The sequence below is a fragment of the Trachinotus anak genome, unplaced genomic scaffold (genome assembly GCF_046630095.1).
Source record: "Trachinotus anak isolate AG129_WGS33_773 ecotype Australia unplaced genomic scaffold, CSIRO_AGI_Tana_v1 ptg000001l, whole genome shotgun sequence".
NCBI classification, from domain to species: Eukaryota; Metazoa; Chordata; class Actinopteri; order Carangiformes; family Carangidae; genus Trachinotus; species Trachinotus anak.
Genome location: NW_027273852.1, coordinates 462,334 through 479,178, shown reverse-complemented (window position 1 = coordinate 479,178; position 16,845 = coordinate 462,334). Strand labels below are relative to the sequence as shown.

Below are 16,845 nucleotides of genomic sequence, written 5' to 3'. Positions count from 1 at the left end.
TTGTTTTATTTACAACATAGGCTTTACTGAAACTCATTCAATAGTTAAAATATGAGCAGGTTGTCACAGATCTACAGTAAAAACAGAGTGACATGAAACCTTCTTTTAAGAACAATTGTGAATGCAAAAAAACAACAAACAGCACAACAAAAACAAGGCAGACTGCTTCATGGTGATCAAGATGTAGACGTGGACCTGAGGCTGGTGTCAGGTCAGTGGGAAAACTCTGTTTGCACCTTTGAGCAAAATGTCGCATTTGATCTCCTTTTACTCTGAATATGGAGAACTCATCTGTAAAGCAAAAGGACATCATCAGCAGCAGATAATATACAAAACAAAAAGACAAAAACAGACTAGCAGTTTTATAACACTAAAACAAGTGTACAAGTTAATTAGCATATTAATGCAAACACTATTCACTGTGGCAGATCACATAATCCAACATCAAACATATATAGGCCTATACAACAACACAGACACAGAATACAACAACATATATATATTTTAATGCTAAATTAATGTGAAAAGATATTAATACCAGTATTATTGTGCTAATATACTAATGTGCTAATGTTAATGCTAATGTGGTAAGACTGTACCGTGTTTTCACACTACAGCATCAGCACAAAAATTAAATGAAAACTTGAGTTTTACTATTTGTGTCATATCATTTGTTGTGTGATAATGTTGGTTTTCAATGATGATTTTGTTCATTTGTTTTGTCTTTTTCTAACACTGTTTTTAGATGATAACACAAACACCCACATACACATGGATAAAGCTGGTATTTTTCTATATTTCTCTTTTAAACATATATATATATATATATATATTACCCCATCTTTCAACATTTTTTTGTATTGCTTATCCATCCGTTGCAGGAATGGATTGTTTCAATTATAAAAATGCTTGTGAAACATCACTCAGATGGGAGTAAGTAGTGCATTTATTGGGGACTATTTTCAGCTGCGGATGAATACACACTTGGTGCAGAGTAAATATTTACAGCAGTAGCAGGGCAGTGTATAAGAGACTGAGTCAAAATAAACTACAGAGTTCATAGTGATGAAGGAACATGTCACCCAGTGCAGCAGTATGGCAGAATCTGGGTTCTACAGCACAGAGGATGTACCAGGCTTTGTATTCACACACAATACCAACACTTGTTAGTGTGATCGCTCCATTGTTGGTTTTGGTCTTTTCATGGGATTGAATTACAACAAGAAAATAGTACATATTGCCAACATCATCCTTTAAAACAGAAGTGGTACAGTTGACCAGATAACAAAGTGTGCAAACTCACGGTGTCAATGTTGAAGCACAGGTGCTCGTTGAGCATGTCGAACTCCCCAGGAGTCATTGGGGGCTCAGGAGACTGGCAAGACGGTGGCGTGGCACTCGAATTAGAGCTGGGATATAAGGGAGAGGGAGATAATGCAAGTGAAGGCACTGCTTCTCGTCAGTGGAAATTCATACTTAAGTCATTATGATGTGATGAAGAAATGTGGCATAATCAACATTCATACCCCACAAATTAAATGTCAGGGTAAAACTATGATAATAAAATGAAGCTGAATGAACTTCTCATGTAGGAATAAACTCACCGCAACTGCGAGATGGGGATCAGGGTCGATGGTATGTATGGATGGACTGGAAATTTAACAGGGACATGAGAGAGATTAGTGTTGTATTCCACAATCTTGTCAACCAATAAAGATTCAAAACATGCTCTAAAAAAACATTAAAAGGTTTTGCACCCTTGCCTTTGCTAGGCTGACTGTTGTAAAGCCGACCAAAGGCCTCGTCTTTGGGGATGTCGGGGTAGAGGTACTTGAGCGGGTTCTCTGGGACAAAACCGTCTGAGATCACTTTGTAGTCTCGTATGATGTCAGCAAATGGGAGAGCACTAAGCCGGTTTTTAGTGTACGGCTCCACAGAGTTGAACTTCACTTCTCCTGTTGTGATAGTAATAATGATAATTTTATTCATAGAGCACTTTCCAAGCAATAAGGACAAAGCGCTTTCCAAAAGTGAGAAAATTCAAAACATGATCAACAATGAGGGACAATTTTGAAAGGTAAATAATGAAAAACAAATGCATATACATACAAACATACATACACACATAATCATTAACAAATATGCATCCAACCACTCATATACACACACTAGCAAAACCTCTCAATGAAGGAAACACAGGGTAAATGGTAAATAGGTCCCTGGATTGATCTGTGTGGCGTTTAGTCTGAGCAGCTCATGAAGTTAATTCAGAAAACAGGAACAAAAAGAAATTCCTGTTGACTAAATATGAGGAGCATTTCCAGTAACACCTGCTCCCTGTTTAGCTCAAAGTCAAGCAATATTAACACAGAACGTGCACCGGAGTCTGCAGCCATCAGTAAATCATTGGTGACTCTAAGGAGCAGTTTCGGTGCTGTGTAACTTGCAGAAACTGGATTAAAACTTTGTTATTAAGTGTCAGTATGAGTTGGTCTAGTTCTACCTCTTCTAGGATATTTGATGTGAAGGTCAGTTTGGAAGTTGGCTGAATGTTTTTTTTAGTTTCTGTGAGCTCTAAACCAGGTCCCTTCAGCAGCGGTTGAACACAAGCAGCTTTGAAAAGTTCTGGTACAACTCCAGAGGTCAGAGGGCAACTGATGGCCACAGCTAGTGCAGGGCGGATTGACTCTGTCGCTTCTTCATCCAGTTTTGTCAGGATTCATATGTTTCATAAATGAAACAGAAGATCCTTCAGTGACACTGCTCTAAAACAATTTAACACAATCAAGGAGGGATGTGCTGTAAAAGGATGTGTTGTATGAAGTTATTATTGGCAAAGCATAGCACTAGGTCAGGTAAAGGCAGCAGTCCAGAAGCCTGAACCTGGAATATTTAACCAGACAAAAACTTAATTAGGATCTATATGGGATTTCCCATTAAGGATAATTATTTAACAAGCTAAAGTCACCATTTAACAAAAACAGCAGTTTACTTTGCTTTTCTATACAACTGGTTTGATGGGAAGGTTATGTTAGAAAGAGACCTCACCGTTGTCACTGTGCTCCACCCAGGTAAAAGTGATTCCTCCAAGGTGGCTCTCACTGAAGCGTAAGAGGAAGGTGCCCGGCTCTCTGTCCTTCAGCAGAGTGCGCTCCATCTCTTTACTCACGAAACCCATGATGTAGCTAAAAAAAAGAGACGTTTTCACACTTTTCATGCTTTGTCTCTATAATGTGTTATCACAGTCCTACTGAATAGCAGAAATTTATGGGGACCGTCACAGAAGGGTGGAGGGTAAGATGGGGTGAGATGTGGGCTTACTTTTCATTCCAGACTGGCAGCAAGTGTTTCTTGATGAGGTCCAGGATGGAGTCCAGCCACATCCAGAAACTGAAGGGCTTCCCTGGAATATTCTCCTTGAAGAATGCACAACACATGGACAGAGAGACAAGGAGCACTTATTTGGCATCTAAGCATCACATTATGTACAGTGTGTGATGTAGATATAAAATATAAACTAGAATGACCACCTAACGGTTGTTCGCCTCCACCACTCAGACTCGTTTCAGATTACATCCCTGTTTATCCAGAGTCACATAAAATATAAACCATTTGTGTGACATTTTCCTATATTTGCTTTGTGAAGTCTTGAGTAATGACTAAACATTGTTTTGTGAGGTCACACTGACCTTGACCTTTGACCTCTAACCACCAAAATCTAATCAGTTCATCCTTGAGTCCAAGTGAATGTTTTTACCAAATCTGAAGAAGTTCCCTCAACATGCAATGGAGATATTCTGCTCACATGGTCAAAACTGTGTTTTGTGAGGTCACTGTGACCTTGAATCTAATCAGTTCGTCCTTGAGTCTAATTGAAAGTTTGTGCTGAATTTGAAGAAGTCCCATCAGGGTGACACTGAGATATCATGTTCACGAGAATGGGACGGACGGACAGCCTGACAACAATAATCCTCTGGCTGTCGCCGGCGTGGAGCGCAGAACAGACTCTCTGATCAGACCACATGGTGCTGTGTGTGGTTATGTAATTTAATACTTACCTTTGAGAACTTAGACCAGGACACTTGATAGTCACTGCAGGAGGCGTGCTGACCTACAGAAAGATACGTTAAATAACATCAGTGATTGTACCCAGGTACCCAACCCAAAGCTGAGGTGTTGATATCCTCAGGTCGACATCTCCCTGTGGGGTCTGAACAACCAGCATCATCTCTCTGGGAAGAGGAGTCACTTAAAGCTTCCTCACATGTTTTTTTTTTTTTTCTTATTCAAAAATCAACTCCACCTCAGGGGTCAACATACCCAGAAGCTTTTCTCCCAGCATGGTGAGCTGCTCCTTGTTGAGGCCCTGACCGGCGAAGGTGGAGAACTGCCAGCTAAGAACCTCGGAGAGCTGGCTCCAATTGGCTCGAGGCGGGTTTCCGAAGAACGCCAAGTTCTGTGAATGAACAGGAAAGTGAGGGAAAAGAATAAAGGTGAAAAGTGGTGACATGGAAGAGTTTTTTGGAAACATCTCTGAGTGTGATGTAATAAGATTCAACTGCATGACAAACTACAGCCTCAGAAGTGACTGTGAAGCTGAGTCACCACGATCTAAAACTGAAGACTGCATTAGTTTCAGCTCGGTGTGATAAACTGGCAGCTGGTGTGTACGTAGCACTTTCCATTTTCTAAAAGTCATTTAGAAACACTTGTTATCAGAGTGTGCTGGCTCACCCTCGGCTCATCCGTCAGGAGGTTATACCACATGACGGAGGCCCAGCCTCCAGGCAGCTGGCTCACATTGGAAATGACCACCAGTGGCAGAGAACACGTCTGAAAGAATCCACACGCTCAATAAACAAGTTGCTGCCACAATAACAGACCAGTCATCAAGTAAAAATCAACGCTGCGTCTGACCTCCAGATCGATGGTGAGGCCCTGCACCGTGAAGCAGGCCTCAAAACTGAGGGAGTGAAGTTCTTCTGTCACAGAGAGCAGACCCTGCAAAACACACAGACACCCCTCAGCACTGCTTTATGAACGGTCACAGTTCATTGGATCTAGAAATCTTAAAGTGATGGATCAAAAAATATTGGTAATGACTTATTTTGTCATGGCACCAGTTAAATCAGTCTGTGTTCCTCAGTATACTGCAGTTTAAACCTGTGGCGACTTTCCCGCGCTGTTCACCTGTCGTGATGTGTTTTACGTCAACCAGCGAGTTTGCTGAGGAGGGAGGTCTGTTGTCTACATGTACATTATAAACATCGAACACAAGCACCGGACAGACAGCTGCATTATTTTGTCCTCAGACTCTTTTATTGTGTGTCCCCCTTGCAACATGGCACAACATGCCGAAGGTTCCTAGGTGAAATCCTTGGGTAGGAACCTTCAACATGTTGTACCATGTTGTACGGGGGACACATAATAAAAAGTCCAGGGAACAACAAGCAGCTGTCTGTCGGCTGCTTGTGCTGAGCTTCCAGAAAATGTTTACAATGTTCATGTAGATGACAGAACGTGGAGTCAGAAGGAGCGAGCGTTGCCACAGTGACGGAGCAGCTACAGCAGCAGGAGTATGGCGTAAAAACCTAGGAGGTGTCTAAGAAAAGTTTCTGATGCTCCAGATAAAAAAAGAAACTCAACGTTCAGAGGAAGGATCACATCAATGAAGGGCGAGGACGAACACGGATTATCACTGATTTTACTTTTCCTCAGTTGAGACGTGGATGTGGCCTTTTGGACAGGTTGGCATTTGCCTACTACACGTATAATAGCTAAATAATTAGTTATTATCTGAACTGTGGAAATCTCTTTGTATTCAACAGTGTTGAACTCCCACAGCCAGAGGGAGGAGACAGCAGCTCTACACTGCAGGTTTAAAGCTTTCAGCAGCATGCACTGTAGATAGACTGCATCAGTGTTAAGAGGGCGTTTCTTACCTCGTTCCCCTTTGTGCCATTGATATATTTCTTCTCTTTCAACTGCTATAAAATACAAACTCAGCGTCAGTTGGTTTAAAATCAGCAACAGAGTTCAACCAATCACTACTGACAAACTAATTCATGTTTTACACCACATCTGAGTGTGTGTGAAACTGGATTTAGTCCATTGATACTGCATGAGAGCCACTGAGAAGAGTGAGCTAATACAATGACTTCATAAAGCATAAATATAATCAGACAGTGAGTGGGTTGTGTTACCAGGTGTCTGAACTCCACTGAGAGGCAGCCATTGGAATAGTCCTCAATATCCATTACTTTAGTGTTGTTGGTCAGGATGAAAAACTGACGACTTCTGAGGAGAAAAGACAGTAAAACAGAAAAACGGATTTTATCTCTGAAATGTGAAAAAAAAATCTTTAACTATAAAACAACAAACAACTTCACATTACTTTAGCAGCTATCAAACCTCAGCTATGGGACTTGAACAGGTTGTGGTCTGGGGAACGATGCCCTTCTCCAACTCATGAAATGGCCATGTAAAGATTCACTTACTGTGAAATACTTTAAGAAACCAAAATGTAGACCTTTTTAAATATTTTTAAAGAAATTTAAAGAAAAATATTTTAGACAAACATTTTCCTCAAAGTTGTGATTTGGAATTAACCAGTTTCTCACAGTGGTATTCTCGTTCTCTATTCTCATTTGTAGTATTTGCAGTGTGACAACATGTCTAAATGCACATCTGTGATCTGGTTTAGTACACTGCTCTCGACACTTGCTAGCTTACAGTACACCACTGCTTATATCTGCACTAAAATTAAAACAGCCCAACATCCTGTTTCGAGGTTGTTTGTACTCACACTCTGCCGGGGGGTAGGTCCCTGGAGACACACACAAACACACAATAATAAAAAGATTAGTGCACAGACAAATTCATCTGCAGGTTACCACTTTGACATTACAGATACATCAATAAATATATAGAATATATGCAATTTATGCACTTTGTGCCCTCGCTACCTTGACTTGTGTTTGTGTGTTACCTTTATTATTATTTTTATGTGTGTATATTCTGTTTTTATTAGTAAATCTTAATAACAGATATTATTTGATTTGAGGATAAATAAAATTCTTCTTCTCCTTCTTCTTCTTCTAGAATACTTTAGAGTTGTGTACACATGTCATATTTTTTTTCTTTTATTAAAAATAAAAATCTCACTTGTCAAATGTTGTTTTCACTTTCAGTTGATAATCCACCTCTGGAAGTTTAACCAGGAGTCTGGGAGGAATCAGAAAGAGAAAGAAGATGCTTAATTACATTCTCAACCAACACAACTACTAATTTTTCACCAAGCAATAATAAAAGAAAAAGCATATGAGGTTACGTAATGATACCTGACTTTGGTGGTGAATTGTACCCCAGTCTTGATGATGAGGGGTTTTTGTGGATGTGTGGGCATGCAGGGCTGCTTCTCCACCACAAACGAGCTGAGAACAAACCACACCTCATATCACTTACAGTGTTCAGGAGACGGCAGCAGCGGTGCTCCCTCACAGATAAATAAACCCTCTTGTTCAACGTGGGGCAAAGAACTAACGCATTTCAGCTTAATCACTTTACGAGATGCATCTTTGAAAGAAACATCCAGAAGCCACACCCTCAAGGAGGGCGGTGTCATCATGACAACAACATCACACGACGAAAAACAGCTAAATCAAAAGTTCAAGAACAAATACCCACGTCATGAACTGCTAATACATAAATACATAATAGACACTTAAATAAAGATTTATATAAATACATAAAAAAAATGCAAAATATGAAATAGTTTGAGATTAAATGCAAATAAAAGGCTCAAACTACTCAGTAAATACACAAAACTCAGACAAGATTAGTTAATAATAGGGACATACAGCAAATTACATAAACCTTACCTATGTAAGAAACCTTACATAATAATAACACAACATAATAATAACATCAATTACAGTTTCCATCACGTTCAAACCACAGTCAGTTGTGTTTGTCTTGTGTCTACCACCGTTCTCTATTGAACAATAAAGGAGGAAGTCATGTTACTCATTTACACAGGTGTGGGTGTGCTTGCCCCTCTATGTACAATCAAAAGACTCCTTCCTAGAAAGCCTTCATGCCTTGTCGCTGTAAGAAGTAGGTTACTTCCTTCAGGTGCTGTTATTTACTTCTCTGTTTATGAAATGGAAATTTGTTCAACTAGAAGCACTTGAAAAAAAGGAAAATTAAATTGTTGCACATCAAAATATTTATGCTCAAACCAAACCTAATAACTGAAAAAAGTCAAATGAGCACATGTGTTATCTGCATTTTTTAAGTACATGTAAGGGCTGAACGATATGCAAAAAAATTTATACTGCGATTATTTAGATTTTAGTAGGAATGGCAATTCCTGCTTTTTAATTTCCACTGAAAAAATATAAAAATGATGTGGATGTGATTTTTGCTGGGGTCTGTAAAAAAAAAAAGATCTGTAGATGAATATGATTTCTAGCCCGGGGCATCTCTCTAGCACCGCTATGTATTTACATTACATTCATAAATTTATGTTGTGACACATTTGACCTTTATAAAAAAAAAAAAAAAACTGCAGCTCCTGCGATTTGGATATTGCACTTCGATAATATTTCAATTACTTGTGCAGCCTTAGTACATGTCCAAACTGTTGGTTGTGTTTCATTGCCTGTGTTGCTTTGTGTGGTGCTCAGAGTACCTCTTGATGAGATGATAGATGAGGTATTTAACTCGCTCCTCCATCTGAGGTTTCTGCAGTGGGATTGGGTCGCTCTCGTAGGTGACCTTCACGACCAGCTCCCCCAGTTTGTCCAGCTGACGCTTGATCTGGAAAAGACTCTGGGCTGTCAGGGTAAACCTGAAGGGGGGACAGGGGAGAAGAGGACGAGGAGGAGGAGAGAGAGATTCAATGCTTATGTCATACGTGACTTTCATATATTATATCAGACTGATGTGGGCGGAGCCGTCATGGGCAAGAATTCACACTTAGAAATAGTGAAGTTTGGCCAGAAATAGTCTGAGACAAAAATCAGGGCTGTGTTTGACGCATCTTTCAGGCCCGAAAACCTATAAGGGTCATTTGTGAGGTTGATGTACCTGAGTTACGGTTGTGGTAAAGAGTCACAGCAAGCAGGTCTATGAGGCTCTACAGCAGTGCATTAGCTAAATGCTAATGTCAGCATGCTAACATACTCACAGATGACAATGCTGACATGCTGTATGCCATGTTACCCTTAGTTTAGCCTCTTAGCATGTTTTATTTTTATTTTATTGGTGAAAAAAACATGATTAACACAAAGTGACATAGAAGACACTGTGACATCATTATTATTATTAATAATAATGATTATAGTGATAATAGCTATTATATGAACAGTGTCATAATGATAATAATGAAACAGCAAAATAATATATAGTCACATATTTACATATACACATATATACACATACAGCATTATAATAATAATAATGATCAATAATACAATACTAATATATAATAATAAAATATAATATAATAATATATAATAATAAAATTGTGTAATGATATAGAATAGTATTACAAAATAATATAGAATAATCTTTAAATTTTAGTTTTGGCTTGGCAATTTCAAATTTATAACAGAAAGCTTGTGTAAAAAACTGAAGGTGTGGAGACTCAAAGAAGTGGGCATTTACAAGGCAGCCCATGATGCTCTTGGTTGCATCATGGGAAATGTACAATCCATGATTTTTGGAGCTTGAATCATACTAGAGACTAAAAGCCAGAGTCAGATATCTCGACCTCTGCTGCTATTCTTTTTTAATCGGTGTATTGTGGGTCCTCTACCTTTATAGTTACAACACTGGAGTACCGCTTATATTCCTGTGATGCACAACACTGCGTACATATTCTGGATATACGTGTATGTGGTTATGTAACCTACATAATTATGTAACTGTACGACAGTAAAACAATCAGATGAAAGTCAAGATCTCAGCAGACATTGAGGGATGCTCATTACCAACTCTGCAGCTGGTCCAGGCCGGTGAGCAGCGGACCACCGATGGCGGCGACCTGCTGCCTGCGCTTCCAGTCCTGCAGCTCAGGGTTGAGCTGAGAGGTCATCAGGTCGTCAATCTCCTTGATCACGACATCCATCTTTGACAGGATCTCCTAACAGGGGGTGTGAAGAACAGTCGTGATGGTTTGTGAAATGTAAATTAAATAAGTTTGTATTTGTATACTCACACTCACATTTTGTCCCGATGATGATGCGAATGCTTACCTTTCTTTTAAAGTCCAGCCTGTTAAGCATTTCCTGTAGTCTTGTTACTTCCTGCTTCATTATATCAGAGTTCCTGTCTGTGGATTCTGACACACAAACACATCCATGTAGTTTTCAGCACATTCTTGGGTGTTGGAGGCTATGCATTTTTCACACACTAGTGTTAAGTTACACTGTTTTAATTTAGGCAATGAGTTTGGTATTTTTCACAGCTTGTGTGCAAATCTTACAACAGCGCTCACCCCGAGACTGTAGAGTCTTATAACGGAAATCAAAGTCGTCCTGCATGTCCTCAATGTATTTCACCGCCTGGTCCATCAACTAGACATAGACAGACACAGTTTTTTGAAGTTAATTTTACAGTATGAAATGTAGTAATATCTTTATTTTGATATTCCCCGACAGTTTTTTAGTTACCTGCACGCTGCCCCTGATGATGCTGACTCTGTTGTCCATGTTCTTCTGCCTCTCAAAAGCCACAGAGTCCTGCAATGATTTCTCCAGTGGACCCTGTTCAGAAAGTTTCTTTATAGTCATCTTTTGCTCTTTATAAATTTTCTGAAACATATAGATCAAAAATTATGTGAACTGTTTGTAATGTGGGCTTCATTATGGAATGGCTGACAAAAAACACATTCACCGATGGGACACAGTAGTTTAACCACTCCACACAAACAGAACAGTTGAAGATAAACACCCAAACACAACTCTGCTACTCATTTTCTTGATGTTAATAAATTATTGCTCTCAAAAGAGTCCACAGCCATGCTCGTTGCTCAGTGAGGCTGTGAGATATGCTAATTAGTAATATGTTTCTCAGAGGCTGAAATACTTGGTTAACAGTATACTTGGTATAATGGTTATTTTCCAACACTGCAACGAATGCTGCAACTAGATGCTGTATTTGCAGAACATGGTCAGTTTGCACTGACATCATGAACACTGTAGTTAATAGAATATGAAATGAAGGACAATTATATGTTTAATACCAGAGTTTCAACCTTTTCCTTTTCAGTTTTTCTGTTAGCTAACTGGAAAAATTTGTTAGCTGCGAAACCTTTTAATCTTTATCAATAAACTATCCAAACTATCTTTGAAGACACATCTCTGAGGCACTGAAAAGATTTTTTGTTTTATAGCTAAAATTATTATCTGACAATTTATTATTGTCAGTTCTTGTTTATTCTGTTTTACGACATACTTGCATCAGCCTCTCTGGAACAGAAAAATCAATCTTCTTTATGGTTATTGCGGCACTGAAACGATTACTGTAAGTGCCAGGGATCAAAGTGTTTACCATTCCACACTCTTCCTGGTAGCTTCCCTGATTTACCAGCAGTGGTTGTTATCAAGGTAGCAGAGGGACTTTCCCACCGAGGGAGACGGTGTGACAAACCTGTTCCTGCATGCGAGCGCTGGAGAGGATACGACACTCTTCCCTGAGGCAGGTGGAGATAACTCTGGCCATGACGGCGGGGTTGGTGGAGTACTTCACCTGTGGGGCCGCAAACAAATAACACGAATACAGAACGGTCCAAGTTAGAATAAATAAAGTTGAACCATAAAAACACCGACAGCATGGTTAAGGTATTTAGCCTCCACAGCATGTGTTATCTTTCTAACCAGAAATTATGAAGAGGAAATATCATCAGCAAAGGAATGAGGTTCAACTTGACTCTAGCAAGATATAAAAGGACATATACTCCAGTCATAGAGAAAGTGAAAATAGGATGTGTGAATTCAAAGGTGTGCACAGATACTTGGAGCAAAGCCACTTTTTTCTATGGACGTTACAGCCTGCAGCCCTGACAATCATATGACTCTCGGAGAATATTTCCAGGATGTGATCCTTCTTTGTGACAGATCGAGTTACCAAAACAAAAACAATGATGAAGCAATGTGCAGCTACTTTAACTGGTTAATGATGAATAAAAAAATGTATGGTGCCCATTCCATTATATTTTAAAGATTGATACTGTGGCAGCTTTGGAGAAAGACTTATATGGTTTTATTCATATGGAGTTTGATATTTAGTTTCTGATTTTGTTTTGTAATTTTTTACTTTTGTTAATGATTTTAGCCGATTATCAACCTTTGTTTGAAATTAATGTTTGAGGCTCATTGTTTTCAGACCAGATTTAATAAATGTGGTGGACTGTTTGAAAGGGACAAACCAGAAATATATGAATGTACTTCCACAGAGCTGGAGAAGGGGCGAGATATCTTTTCCATGATGCAACCAATGGCATCTTTTCATTGGGCCAACCCCCTATTATAACCCTGGTGACATCACTGTGATGCCCTGAGCCCTGAACCCTCGCTGACTTAAATGATGTCACCTGATGAGCGATTGAGGCTGCAGGGGCTCAAAATGTCATAAGCAGGAACGGGACAACACTTTGTGACCTGTGACGTTACCTTGACGACGCCAAAACATGCTGCGTACAATTGTGGGTGACCTATGTGTTTATATTTACATGTAACCTTCTTTTTTTCTTGTAATGTTAATGTTTGGGTTCGTTCCTTTAATGCTTGGTTGTGAACCGTTCTTCTTCTGCCTTATTCTTGTTCCCGTTTTATGGCAGCTGTTGAGCGAACATTTTTTCACGCTACAGACGTAACCCTGTGTTAAATGTCACAACTCTATGAGCTTTTGGTCAGAAATGCAGACTAACGTAAAGTGTGCATCAAGGCTTCATTGGATTAAACAGCTATTTCACAGGCTAGGTAGCAATTCCTGTTATTCATAAACTGATCTTTGATGTGGAATGACCTCAAACTTTTTTATTTGTCCTGTTTCATACACACACAAAGGTCAATGTAGCAATGACAGCTCAGAACAGGCCTAAATGCTGAAAAAAAAATGACCTAAATCAATGTTTTATATTCCCTCAGTGGCTCTAAAGCCACAGACTTCCCCACAGTCAGACTCCTGCCTCCATGGTAGCCTCTATATAACCATATGAGAATGTGGTGATATTTCGCCCAACAGCAAAAAAAAAAAAAACCAAAACGATTCGAAAAGTACGAAAAATTCTGCTGTGGGAAGAGGAAACTTTTTCTCTCGCCTCCAGCTGTGACTAAGTTGACATGCATCGGCATCATTTGCCAGAACCATGACTGAGGATGCATCAACACACACCTACACACACACTTTCATTACAGTAACAACCACAGCGCTTAGCACAGGCTGTTGGTTTGGTTTGGTGTTTCTAAGGCTGCTAATCACAAACTCACATCCTCCTGCAGTGATGCTTACACAACCCACATCTCAGTGACCATTTGTCAGTTAAACCAACACACAAACTGACATTTTCCTGAATTTCTGATGAAGATCAGTGAAGGTCAGACAGACAGCGGGGGTTTTCCCCTACAGCGATTCCGCTTGAAGCAAACAAATGGAAGACAGATTCAAGCGTGGCTCCAGTTTAAATCTCTCTTGTGTTTTATATATTGATGATACAAACTTTACTCTCACATCACAACAACAACAACAAGCCACAAGCACCCCTGCCTACCACACAAGAGTAACTACTTCCTCTCAGAAGTGTTGACTCTATCACATGCACACAGACATTCAGACGCACAGGAAACAGCGGTATCGGCCTCAAGCCGTCGTTCTGTAAAGGTATATGTCTTTTCTAGAATGAAATGTGCTGCTGAGGCTTTTCACGTCAGCTCGCTCTGACTTCAACCAAACATCCTGTGCAGCTCCAGGAGCAGCAGCTACGCTCTCATGAGCTCATCAAGAGATCACCTACAGGATACAATAACATGAGGGACATCGTCACAGCTGAAGGAAGCTGTGCTTAACTGCACGAAACCTCTTGATAACCACAGGCAAACAAACAATCATATATGCTTGTTCGCTGCCTGTGTTATCATTGTACTTATTACAAGTATTTTTATGCAATAAATGCATAATTTGTGACAGAATAGATTATCTTTAGCTTTGTGTGAAAGGCACTTGGCCTTTACTCACTTTACTTGACATTTGAAACACTCACCAAGTGCAAAACAACACAAAACCAGAAACCAGTGACACATTCAAACCCACTCCAAAGTTCAATGTACGGCAGATATACTTTACTTCCCCCCAGTACACAAATACAATACGCCTCAGAACTACTTCTCCATATCAGACATGAATTTAATTGATGATCCGTTTATGGTTGAATTTTTCATCCCCTGTTGAAGCACAGGCGTTTCCTTTCTGGTTTTCATGCCTTAAACTTTATAAAACAATTCCTCCATATACATAATTTAATACTTGTTTTGTGACTGAGGTTCTTTCTTTTTATTTGCTCTGCACTAATATTTGTCATCGAAAGCATGTAAGATATTCCAGTCATAGCTGTCTTTTGCACCTTCTTTGTTTACCCTTTGTTTACGCCCCCCTGTCTAGACACACTGCTTTCTCCTTCAGTGCATATTGTAGTAGTAGTTGTTTGTGTCATTCATGAAGCATGAGCGTGTCGAATAACAAAACAAACTGTATGTTTTCAGTGTTTCTGAGCAATTTATCAAAACCTGCACGACAGAAAAGTCCCAGTTGAAAATGAGTTCTGAAGTTTGACATGATTAGGACCTGAAGGGATGAAAGAAAGGTGACACACCTGTAACTGCTGTTGAATGATTTTCATGTTGTGCCTTTGTAGGAAGTTCTGCTCCTGAGAACGCACCCTCTCCAACTGGGACAGCAGGTTGGTGAAAAGCACCGCCGCCATTGACTCATCGTTCGCTGCCGTGTCCCTGCAAACACACAGCGGGAAATGTTTAGGAGACTCCCGGCCAAACCCATGAAGAAGAAGAAGAAGTTAACTCATGTCTGCTCAAAGAAAACTGCATAAAAATACATAACTTCATAACATTCAATACTCACCAACCCCTTTGTTTACTGTCTGATGTTTTTTTAGGAGCATTTCAGGCTGTGAAAGAGAGGATGCTAGCTTGTGTGGAATGGCATTTGGCATGATTTGGTTTGTTATGTATGGTTGTATAGCTGCTAACCAACATGGATGTGACATAATGTGAACACTAGAGGACAATACTGCATTTACCAGTTTGGAAAATAAAAGAAAAACAAGGTGAAGTAACAGATTTTTTTTATTTATTGATTTTTTTTGGCCACTTAGGGGCAGCAAAACAAGCTGAAAACACAATATCTGACAAGCTATGACTTATACAGTTGTTATGGGTGTTAACGAACTGCTGCCTAGCCACATTAAGCATTTATGGAGCAACATTATGATTTGGACTCTTGCTCCTGTCCATTATTAAGTCTCCTGATTTGAACTACAACAGGTATATCACTGGCTTTTCTAACTGATCTCGAGACAGAAAAAAAAGTAGACGGCAGTAAAACCAAAACAAGGAGCTGAAAGACGCTATGAAGTACAGAGACATGAGAGTTGGGTGTTGGATGACCCCCTGTTACATTACACACCATCATTTGATCTATTTATGTTTAAAACCAAAGTGATTGTTAGTCCCTGTGGCATGATTATTACTTTACTGAAATAGTTTTCCTTCTCTTCTTGGACACAGAAGTATTGTGGAGGTCAGTGTCAACTAGTCTGCCAACACATTTATATGTAGCTCCACAGAGGGATTCCTCAGGCTTTAATGCCTCTGAATTTAAATGTCGCTTCACCCACACTTGTAAGGCCAGTTCTGAGGTTGTTTTTTTGTCTGTGTTTTGATACATCTGTCTCTGATATACCTGATTCCATGAAATGAAATATGTTTTTCTTTCTGTAATTCGACTGATGTGATTTTTATTTTTTTTTTACTGTAAACTCTCAAACTCCCATATGAGACCATCTTCACCTCCTTCACACACCCCGGCGCGGATAGTGGACTCACCAATCCTGGGACTCGATCCAGCTGGCCAGACCCTGTCGGATGTCCATGGGGAAGTTATCATCATACAGATAATCCACATGTTCGAGGAGTCTGATCTCCAGCTGCTGAATCTGCTTCCACTGGCTCATGCTTCAGACGGCACAAAAACACGCACATCAGGGTTTCACCGACCGAGAAGCATCCTCCATCATATTCTACCATTTATTCCATTTCATATTAACTGATTGTAATAATTAATTTTTTCAATTGAATGGTATTTTTGTCGCATTTGTTACCTGTGACGTTTCTGCGCTGCTTCCCGTCAGTCACATTCACCATGTGCACTTGTTTCCCTCTTTGACTTTCGTTTTTTTAAGTGTGACTCTGTTCAGGAAGCGCCGCCGCTCAGGCTGACACCACCCAGGGCCTGCAGCCCCAACCGTGAGGGAGCAGCTTCAAAAACCCCGCCCACACACACACACACACACGCACACACACACACACACACACACGCACACACACACACCTTTCCGGTAAAAATGAACACACAGCTCAAAACTGGGATTGTCTCACAGGGCGCACTGGTGCCAAATGGAATTCATTAGAAATAAACTAGAAACCAGGTGACTCCGGTTGTTATGTATATAAAAGCTTTTGGCTCATGGAGAATTTGACTGTTTAAGTAATTGGAAAAAATAACATAATTACATATGTAATATAATTAACATATGAAGTGTAATTT

At 39.8% G+C, this 16,845-nt stretch overlaps 1 protein-coding gene across 4 annotated transcripts; it reads right to left on the bottom strand.

Moving 5' to 3' along the window:
* On the bottom strand, positions 1-16,539 carry stat4 (signal transducer and activator of transcription 4). 4 transcript variants are annotated; one of them, XM_071480838.1, is made up of 24 exons: positions 16,400-16,539; positions 16,125-16,253; positions 14,876-15,011; positions 11,656-11,754; positions 10,677-10,817; positions 10,502-10,580; positions 10,260-10,345; positions 9,996-10,147; positions 8,693-8,851; positions 7,341-7,433; positions 7,165-7,224; positions 6,806-6,826; positions 6,204-6,297; positions 5,943-5,987; positions 4,918-5,001; positions 4,735-4,833; positions 4,321-4,456; positions 4,059-4,111; positions 3,322-3,416; positions 3,049-3,185; positions 1,764-1,955; positions 1,605-1,650; positions 1,304-1,409; positions 1-291 (listed from the first exon to the last, which is right to left on the bottom strand). In XM_071480838.1, exons 2-24 carry the CDS (start codon positions 16,250-16,252, stop codon positions 268-270), a joined length of 2,265 nt encoding a protein of 754 aa, XP_071336939.1. In that variant the 5' UTR covers position 16,253; positions 16,400-16,539; the 3' UTR covers positions 1-267. The 4 variants fall into 4 exon arrangements, with proteins under 4 accessions (XP_071336939.1, XP_071337026.1, XP_071337118.1 ...); XM_071480925.1 differs by having other exon boundaries at positions 6,204-6,294; XM_071481017.1 differs by having other exon boundaries at positions 10,677-10,769.
* Positions 16,540-16,845: the final 306 nt, after the last annotated feature.

Coding starts and splice junctions, on each gene's coding strand:
- stat4 (XM_071480838.1), bottom strand. CDS start 16,252: ATGAGCCAGTGGAAGCAGATTCAGCAGCTGGAGATCAGACTCCTCGAA. Junction 10,346..10,501: donor TAAGACTCTACAGTCTCGGG/GTGAGCGCTGTT, acceptor TTTGTGTGTCAG/AATCCACAGACAGGAACTCT. Junction 1,651..1,763: donor CAACAGTCAGCCTAGCAAAG/GCAAGGGTGCAA, acceptor TTAAATTTCCAG/TCCATCCATACATACCATCG.